We start from the raw sequence: 10,617 nt of genomic DNA, 5'->3' as shown, positions 1-10,617 counted from the left end.
GGTGTGCGATAATAAAGATTAGTAAAAAACCGGTTTGTTCAGTATATCAATTATATCAATTAATTAGGTTATACTAACTTTGATTAAACTTAATTGAATAATTAACTTGGTTTAGAGTATTATTTAAAAAGAAAATCACAATAATAATAATAATAACAACTACCAATTTGTGGAGTTTGTATGCAATGTGGGAGCAATAACGAACAAAAAAGTCAACCTACATAGCTCAATCAATCTTGACTACCCATCCCCTATTATCTTCTGTTAGACCATTTTGGATCCCTCTAATCGTTTCAAACAACTTCCTCGTCACTGTGTTCTCTCCCGTCTTGAATTCAACTCTGCACGCAAGCAAATTAACGAGTATCAATTAATTTTGTTACTAACTATATACTATGATGAAATTACTAATTTGAACAAGAATTACTTTTTATCCATGTAGGTTGCACTGCACACGTCAGAGATGCCAACAGCAGTTCCAGTGCAAAAGACCTCATCAGCTTCAAGAAATTCATCCACTGAAATTCTGATTTCTTCGGCCTACACAAATTCGTGATTAATCACATCAATTATAAGCATGTTAATTAGTACATTGGAGTAATTTATAACTTGGGCAGCGTAACAGGACCTGGTAGCCCAATTCAAGAGCAAGTTGAAGGATAGATTTCCTTGTGACTCCGGGGAGAATTGTTCCAGCGGTGGGTGAAGTTGAAATCTTGTCACCCTTAACTATGAAAACATTACATGAAGAAACCTCCTCAACATACTTGTGTTCTACTGCGTCTAGAAACAGCACATCAGAGAATCCTTTGGCCTTTGCTTCTTTTCCCACTTGGAATACCTATATATAATTATATATGCAAAAATGTTTCAGTCAGAATTTGCAGTATTTAACATTCATTAATTCTACTAACAATTAAAGTTACCGGTGAATAATTGCTTATATTTTTTATTCCGCCAGTTCCACCGGGAAAGGCGCGAGGAAGTGAATGATGAACCAACAAGGTCAAGGAAGTAGAGGTTCCCTTGTAGGCATTGGCAATTGGATTGGTGAATATTAAGAAAGTGGTTTGTGGTGCAGGTGCAATACCCATGACAGATCCACTTCCGAATAGCAATGGCCTAATGTAGAGTGTTCCTTTTCCATGAGGAGGCACCTGCATGCATGCATGCTCGTCAAATTGAAAAATAAAAAAAAAGGGTAAACGTGTAAAGTCATATTCATACCCAGCGCATGTTGGCACGGACAACTTGTTTGACAGCATCAACATACTGGTCAACAGTTGGTGAGGCCATCAGAAGCCTCTCAGCTCCCATCTGCATGCGAATGGCATTCTCCTCCGGCCTGAATATCTGCACCTCACCGGTTGGTGTTTTGTATGCCTTCATCCCCTCGAACAATCCCTGTCCGTAATTCAAAACAGAGGAATGGGGATTGATTTCGATGGTTCCGAATGGTACGAGAGCTCCATCGGAAAAGGTGCCGTCTGGATTGGATTTCATCACGTACATGTAATCCGTTGGAATTACGGCATAGGATAGCTGCTCCCAATCCATCGTAGCATGCCTCTCTTCGTTCTCATCACCATTTGTGGCTAATGTTGCCATGCCTGCCAACCCAAGAATTCAATGTTGCTCCAAACTAGTGACTACAACAAAATGTGCTTTTATCTTTCGGTCATGGGGAAGCCTTAAATAAGTCTTGAATTTCACTCCGGATTCTGTGGATTCAAGAAACCGTAATTTGAAAATAACGGCATGCTTTATTTAGCTTGATTTTTGGGCCCGCTGGAATGAAATACACATACATCACTTTGTACAGATAAACATAAATATAGATAAATGAGTACTGAATGACGAACAATAAGTAGGGTTCGGGTAGAGGTTTTGTAATACGTGGTCTACTATGGAGGGCCTTACGAAGGGAACTGTTATCGACTTAAACCTACGGGCTACGGGAGAGCCCAATTTTGGTAACCCAAAACTGAAACCAAACACAAGCATTGACATCCAACTATGCTTCTTTTGGACCACTAATTAAAAACAAATTAAAAAAAAAAAGTAAGATAGCAGTTAGGACGTTTTTTTTTTATAAATAAACAAAATAAATACTAAATTTACGCTTATAGACATGCATGGATAAATTTATATTTATACATTTTATTATATATCTCGTCCTCAATAATAACAAGATTGTTACGAATATATCTCATTCATACTATAGATAAAATATGTAAAAAATTATTAACAGAGTTTTTAGTCTGCAAATGAGATAAAATAGTGCAATCGTTTTGAATGTGTTAATATAAAATTTGACAAAATATAGGCAGTTCGACCACAGTAAAACAAAATATTGACCAATCTATATAAAAGTCGGAGTATTGTGCAAGTCGGGATATTATAGCACATGGATTAATATATATTGAAAGTCTTGAACACGTGACCATAAGGAAGTCTAAATGTGATAATTGCACATGATTTTATCCAAAAGAGTTATAAAGGACGTGGGGCTTGAAGACCAAGGTAAGAGAAGATGTGAAATATCAAACTTTGGAGTCAAGATTCTTTATGGTTAAGATAATGTCGTGGGTCATGAAACCCCTGAAAAAAAGGAGAAATCTAGATCGTGAAAAGAGAAACAATATGTAAAATCTATCTTTGTGCTCTATAAATAGGAAAAATTTAGAAGAAATCTAGGATTTCAATTTAAACATCTCATTATCACAAAAATTTTGCAAAAATTCAAGTCATACTGATGCAAAAAAAAAAAAAAAAATCATGAAGTGCAAGTATATGTAAATATAGGGATCCACTATTAATTTATTTCTTTTGTTTTCGTTTGTGTGTTTTTTAATTTATTTCTTTTGTTCTTTTTTTTTGTCAACTTATTATATTTTCTTTGAGCATTTTGCTTCTTTTACTCTTTTATTTTATTAAAGCCTTCATTTATTTTATTTGTGTACTTTTTTTTATTCGTTACAATTTGCATTGTTACAAGCATTTCGACACTGTTTGTTTCGACACAAATACTAAATAATTTTCAGGTCGAATCTATCTTTTTCAAAAAAATCATATCTGCTTCCCAAACTAAGATCTTGATACAAACTTAATTCGACATCCTGTCGAAGTTACCAAAAATCAAGTGGAACATAATATATCTCATTTATGACGTGGATGACATATATGTTTAAAAATATTTTTATATTTTTAGTATTTATTTTATTTACTAAAAAAAAATTTAGCACAATAAAATAGAAACACTCAAAATAATTTTATATCTAAGAAAAAAGATAAAAGAAAACTCAGAATGATAGATATTGATATTCTTTTTTCAATGATGCATATTATGACTATATTTTAATTGTATCATACTTTTTTTTTTACGAGTAAATACCTTTTTCAACTTCTATCTTTTTTAAAATTTGACTACCAGCTCCCTAACATGTATAAAATATCAGATCGGCCCCTGTCCATCTATTCCATGAGACCAATAAGTCCTTCCATTGGTTTCTTCGTTTAGAGTCGTCGGAAAAAGCTGAGGTGTAACATTCAGCCTATGACATGGCCTTGGGACATCCTACGTAGAATGGTATGTGTTGGTTGGGACCATTAATTCCCTGTACAATCAGCAAAACGACGTCGTTTTGCTTGCCTCCTCTTTTGCGTGTTATTGTGAAATCTTATTCTCCCCCTTTACTGAACCCTAACTCTAGCCTCAAGCATGAGCGATCCAGAGCAATCTGCAACCTCTCACACACACCGTGTCCGGAGGAAGACTATGGTGGGTTCGAGTAGTAATGCAAGTGAGTGGAAGAAGGCCAAGTTCCAGCACCCTAAATGCAAGTGTGGAACTTATGAAATCATGCAAGAATCTGGGACATCGAAGAACCCAGACAGAATCTTCCTCGGTTGTTCCTACTATCGCGTAAGTGTGCTTCTATCTTCCATTTATGTAATCAACTTCTTCTGTGATTTAACAAGTTGTATTCATTATAATGGCAATTGCAGGCAGAGCAATGTCACTGCAACTATTTTGTTTGGTTGGATGAACTGATTTCTAAATGTTCTGGGCATGAAGATGACAATGATGTTGAAGGAAGAATGCTGATGTTGGAGAATAGATTGGAGCAACTGGGATATAAGATTAAGCATGAATATGAAAGAAAATCAAAGAAATGTAGTAATCACTATAGTGTATTTGTTATGCTGGCAATGTTAATTCTGTTAACAGCAATTGTGTATGTAGTGTTTTAGGGTAAACTGTATTGCTGTAAGTGATATATGGACAAGGTTAAGACATGAGTTAATTTGCTCTGTAATTGTAGCTTCTACATAAATGGAATGGGATTTTTTTTTGGAAGAATCCCGAGTGTGAAACCATAATAATTTTGCACAATGATGTATAAGCCAAAAGCATAATATTTATATTCATACTGCTAAGCACAAAGGCCTGCATTAGTTTATTGATGTATCAGCCAAAAATATCATCATATGTCTGAATTCACAAAACAAAAAACATGTTTCAGTAGTCTACCAAATTCCATAATTGTAGCCTTAAGTCTATTACATATTGTAACTTGACAACCAAAAAATTTTACACAAAAATATTCAGTCTCCATAACTATGACTACAAGTATGTTATTTCTAAAGTCTTGGTGGCCTAAACCCATATGTTTGCTTGAAGCTGTGGGGTGCATTTAGGCTTGGTGTGGGGATAAACTTGAAGCGAGTTGTGGCAGTCACTGAACTAGTTGCTCCATCAGTTGTGTGTTGCTGCTGAGTTGGTGGTTGTGTGGTTGGGGCTATGGCCTGCTGGAGAGGTGGCTGAAGTGTAGGGGGTGTGGCCTGCTACAGAGTGTGCTGAGCTGTTGGAGGTGTGGCCTGCTGTTGAGGGTGGTAAAATGTAGGTGCTGGTGGCCTAGTTATTACTTGCTTGGGCTTAAAATTTGGCCCCTGATAGAGTGTAGTTGGATTAGTAGGGGTTGATTGCTCAGTGTTGGAATTCACACCCTAAATTTCAGAAAAACAATAGAATTTAGGGTCTATGCACTTGGGCTAAAATATGGTATAGTGTGCACAACAATCTGAAAAATAAAATTACCTCTGTAGGTGGTGGGGCAGACTGTGAATATTGGATATCAACTCTTGCCTCTTCTTGAACTGAAATAGTGGTGGATCTCTTTGGAACCTTTTTCTTTTTCCTTTTTGCTTTAGCCTGTGAAGTACACAAGAGAAGTAAAGTTGTTCATCCAAACAAAAAAAAAAAAAAAAACTAAATAACTATAGGTAGTAAGACAGTCGGCTGCCACTGGGTCCAGTGTTGTGGCAATAACATTCTAGGAGTTATTTGATTGAGCTCTTTCGGGGGCCTGTGCAAATAAAAAATTTAAAACCTCAGCTACTTTCATGCATATGGTACTATAACTATTCTGCTCATTTTATGCAAATAACAATAACTAGAATATGACAAAAACAAGTAGAACCTTTTTAACCTGTGCTGGAGGTTGATCTGCAGGTGTCTGTGATTCTTGGTTTCCATTTTGTTGTGGCCTTGCCTTCTTTTGCTTTGGCTGCCAATTCGGGTTTGCAAGTGTGCCTTTGCAAGTCCTATGGTAGTGTCCCTTTTGCCCACATTTACTGCATGTTACTTGAAATGACTTCCTCACCTTGTGACCTTGTGGCTTTGAGACTCAGCCACCACATCAACAACCCTTTATGGTAAGCCATTTGTGTGCGAAATTCTCTGGCCTTAGTTGTTGTTTCCTTAGTCTTGATATAGCAGCTACTACATGTTTGCATGGCAACCCTGTCAGAAAAAGATACATGAATCAAATTTTACTGAATTCACATTACTACAACATAAGATACAATACCAGACACTAAATTTATCATTAAACCCGTTAGTTGCCAAACATTGCAAGCACATGCTTGTCTTTGCAAATTGACAGCAACTCTTGTTTGGTATCTCTGGACTTCAAACAAGACTCTGGCTTCATCCGCAGCACACTCTGCCGTCCACTTGTTACTCTTAGGGATGATGTACTCATCCAGCCTTAATTGCTGAACAGGAGCCAATTTACTATTGCACTTGCTTAATCTATGTTTGTGCCCTACCATCTTTCGTATAATGTAGCTTTGAAGGTCCTCGCACATAGTTAAAATTGGTTTGGCCCTATACTACACGATCTTGGCATTTCAAACTTCGCACATGTTGTTGGTTATATTGTCACACTTGGGACCGTGGATAAAGTAAGCCTTGGTCCATGCACCGGGATCAAATTTCTGTAGATACTCCCAAGCATCCTTATTCACCTTCTTCACAAGCTCCATTGTGCCGTTGAATTCTCTCATTGTTGTGCTCTTAGCAGCCTTCTAAACAAGTCCTTTTGTTTGCTTGTCCTTGAAGTGTTTGATGAAGTTTTTCCATATGTGTAGGACACAATTTCTATGATGAACTTGTGGCATTATCTCATGCAAATCCATATCCAACCTCTTCAATAACATGTCAACCGAATATTGAATTAAGAAATCAAAACAACACAAAAACAAACACAAAGAAACTGAATGCATGTTACCTTCTGCTGATCGGACATGAAGTTCCACCCATTGGCTGCCACTGGACCAAGATCATCATGTAGGATTGAAAGAAACCATTTTCAGGAATCAATGTTCTCAACTTCAACTACGGCAAATGCTATTACAAAGAAACTGTTATTGGCATCCTGCCCTACAGCTGACAAAAGATGACCATCGAAGTACCCTTTTAGGAAGCATCCATCCAATCCGATCAGAGGGCGACAGCCAGCCTTGAAGCCCTTCTTGCAAGCATCTAGGAAAATGTACAACCTATTGAACAGTGGACGATCCTCTGGTTGAGGAGTTACGTCAATCATACCAGTGGACCTTGGATTGCTTCTATGAATTTCATTCAAGTAGTCATGGAGCTTTCCATATTGTTCTCACTCGTTTCCAATTGTTTGCTCTCTAGCAGCTTTCAGAGCTCTGGTAATCATCTTGTAATGTATATGGACATTATAGTCTTGTTTCATGTGGTCCAGTGCCTCTTTGGGAGTCATTAGAGGTTGAGTAAGCAGCCTTTTCACCAATTTACTTGTTACCCAAGCTCTATCAACCATGTTACTGCTCAAATTTCTGCCACAGTTGTGCTCTCCAATGAATGTCTTGATTTAGAAATATAGACTCTGACTATTATGAGAGCGTAACACTAGCCATGGACAACCCTCCTCAACACACCTTGCTCTAATCCTCTTTGGCTCATTCTTCAAATACATCAGCTCTTTACCCTCAAAGATAAATTAGTCCTTAAGTGCTTGCTTGAACATTGTCATGGTCTCAAATTGTTGTCCTACCTGAAACTGAACATCACCATATTCGGCCTCGTCATTGAAGTAAGGATATCTTGCCTTATGCTCCTCATCTGAACTGGATATTGGAGAGTTAAACTCTTTAGACTCATATTGATATGGCTTGTCCAGGTTTGAGTCCAAATCCTCACCCACTGGATTTGAATTGGGCTTATCCCTTGCCTCAGCAATTGGGTCAACCTCACCAGGGCCATCACCTTGTTCTCCACTAGGCCCACTATTTGGCACATTGTCTCCTTCTTGTTGGGACAGGATATGTTTTCTTTTTTCTTCTAACATACCTTTTTGCCTTCTTCTTCTTAGTCCTAGGAGACATGTCCTTATCATCATCTCTACCAGGAGGCACATTCTTCTTCTGCTTAAGTGTTTTTTGTCTAACGCAACTCTCCTTCTTAGTACTGGATTGTCCAGCACCCAACGCGTCTTTCATCCTCACACTAGGCTCCTTTTTCCTCAAACTCTTCCTCTTTACATTAACTTCCTCACTACTACTACTTCCATCAGGTTCGAATCCAGGTGGGAGGGGGCTTGTAAGGCTCGTCTTCAGTGGTCTCATATCCATCATCGGAAGAAGAAGAATCAACCTCAACAACATCTGGACCATATTCTGGTTGACTAACATCATGCTCAAAATAAATAACCAGCAAATCTGACTCCACATTCTCCATCTTTTTATCACACATTTCATTGATCTTCTTATCTCCCTTGAGAACATGTAGCCCAGACTCTAAATCAAGGGCACTGCCATCATACCAATACATCTGTTTGTAGCTTGTATACCCTAAACCCTTGAACATTTTCTCCAAATCCTTGAAATTAACATAATCTATGTCTAATGGAGGAAATGTACGAACACTTCCGTCATAGTAGTATAATACACGATCTTCATCCTGTTCAAACCAAACCCCATGGTGAAAAACATGAACTATTTCATACGACATCTATTAGAACATCAATGTGCAATAATTAGAACTAAAATAACTACTTTAATCAGCTTTCAATCGTTAAAGACAATAATTATTAGACCATGCATGGGATGATCACTAAGCGACAGCATCATTAAAAAAATCACATTAAGCAAAAAAAATTGGAGCAATACCAACTAACGAAGCTACAAAATCAGATAGCGGCACTAACCTTAGTAGCGCCGTCAGTTGCTCCGTCTGCAACACCATCACCACCTCCCGCCTGGAAGTCTCTGTCAGCTTGCCTTGGATGGAAACGTTTCGCTTTCTTAGGTTTTTCTCGTAATTTTGTGTTGAGAATGAGGGTAATGTATGGTTGCTGAAGTGTGCACAAGGGGGAGAATGAGATTTCACAATAACACGCAAAAGGGGAGGCAAGCAAAACGATGTCGTTTTGCTGACTGTACAAGGGTTTAATGGTCTCAACCAACACATACCATTTCACGTAGGATGTCCCAAGGCCATGTCACAGGCTGCACGTTACATCTCAACTTTTTCTGACGACTCTAAACGGAGAAATCAACGGAAGGGCTTATTGGTCTCACAAAATAGATGGACAGGTGCCGATCTGATATTTTATAAATGTTAGGGGGCGGGTAGTCAAATTTTAAAAAGGACAGGAGACGGAAAGGATATTTACTCTTTTTTTATCTATTTGTTAGTGAAATCAAGCATATTCCCATTTCTTATATACTGTATATATATATGATGTATTTTACTATGAAGAATGGATATTAACACAGATTTGGACATAAAATGCGAGATACGATACGAAATATGTATGTAGAGACACAAATTTTAAAATTTGATAAGATACGGAGACACGTATATATATAAAATATACAGTATTTTTTAAATAAATTATAATAATATTTTGATATTTTATTAATATTAAATTATAAATTAATTTTTTAATTATTTTTAATATATTTTTTTAATTATATAAAGTATTTAAAATATTTTTTGTTTTGATAAATAACAATACATGTTATTTCTACATTCATTTTAAGAATATATGTTAAGAATAAGACTAGATATGTTGACACATGATGATATTTAGATGTGTCTTCAATTTTTTTTTTAAATACGGTTAAATACAGCAGACACGCGTGTTGGACGAATATCATGTCTAAAACGTATCCGACAGATAAACACGACAAATCAGTAAAGTGTCTGAGGATCATAAGTGTTTTATGCTATGATTGAATGCAATATAATGATTATTATTGTTCATACCCTGACCCAACACTAAAGCCCAGGCCCAAACGAAAGGACCCATTCCAAAGGATTGAGCCTCACCCCTCACCGACCTTCCCCCAAAGAAGTCGGTTCTCACCACGACTTGCTCTAAAGAAGTCGGGGACGAAGATTAGCTGGCAGATAAATCCCCACTCAAATGAGTAACTGCCCCTAAGATCTCTCAACCCACTTTCAGGAGCCATATCCCAACTTCCCTAAAATAAAGGGACGGTTATCCACCTTAAAAGGTGGAACTACCTCAACGGTGGTTATTGGCTCACCGCTATAAATACACTGACACTCCTCAGGTATCTCTAAGTCCCAAGACTCTCTAGACCTGCTAACACCCTTGCTGACTTAGGCATCGGAGTGTCTTTGCAGGTACCACCCCCCATTCATTCATACTCACAAGTCGGACGGAGGCCCCCAAGGCGCAGACCCGCTCAAAGGCTTCCTTCCTCAGACGATTGGGCCAACCTAGCAAGTCCAGCCCACCATCTCCGGTTACCCATCGTAACAATTATTATGATGACTAAAATCTTAATAATTTACAAAATAATTTAAATTAAAATAATATTTTTATTATTTGTTAGTATTATTTTTAATTTAAAAGATAATCAAATTAAAAAAATTACTAAATACTAAAAATATAATCTTAATGTTTGCTATATATATTTTTAAATATTATTAAAATTTTATAGCCATTTATACCTTATTGGCTGAATAAAGTTTACTGGTCGCACATAATTGGGAATGAAAAAATCTAGGAACCACTAGGGTGTTAGCCAATTTCAACTGATTATAATGTGAGCTATAATAAAAAGATATAATTAGACAAAAAAGACACCCTTAAATTTAATTTTAAAATAAAAAAAATAATTGCACACCTCCTATTTTCTCTTCTACTCCTATTTACGTTCTTCCTTTCTGGTTCTCCTACCATAGCGCTCTCTTGCAGTAGGTTTCTGTTTTTTTTAACTATTTTTAATTTTTGGATCTTTTTTACAGAATTTCTAATATATGTTTCT

The 10,617-nt window shown here is 36.9% G+C and overlaps 1 protein-coding gene across 1 annotated transcript; it reads right to left on the bottom strand.

Moving 5' to 3' along the window:
• Positions 176–1,682, bottom strand: LOC107627996 (branched-chain-amino-acid aminotransferase 6-like). The gene is made up of 5 exons (XM_016330801.2): positions 1,228–1,682; positions 927–1,157; positions 629–841; positions 428–540; positions 176–341 (listed from the first exon to the last, which is right to left on the bottom strand). The coding sequence occupies exons 1-5, from the start codon at positions 1,606–1,608 to the stop codon at positions 227–229; spliced, it is 1,053 nt and encodes a 350-aa protein (XP_016186287.1). The 5' UTR covers positions 1,609–1,682; the 3' UTR covers positions 176–226.

The sequence above is a fragment of the Arachis ipaensis genome, chromosome B02, assembly GCF_000816755.2.
Source record: "Arachis ipaensis cultivar K30076 chromosome B02, Araip1.1, whole genome shotgun sequence".
Taxonomy (NCBI): domain Eukaryota; kingdom Viridiplantae; phylum Streptophyta; class Magnoliopsida; order Fabales; family Fabaceae; genus Arachis; species Arachis ipaensis.
Note: the sequence above shows the minus strand (reverse complement) of the source record. Positions and strands in the feature narration are given on the sequence as shown.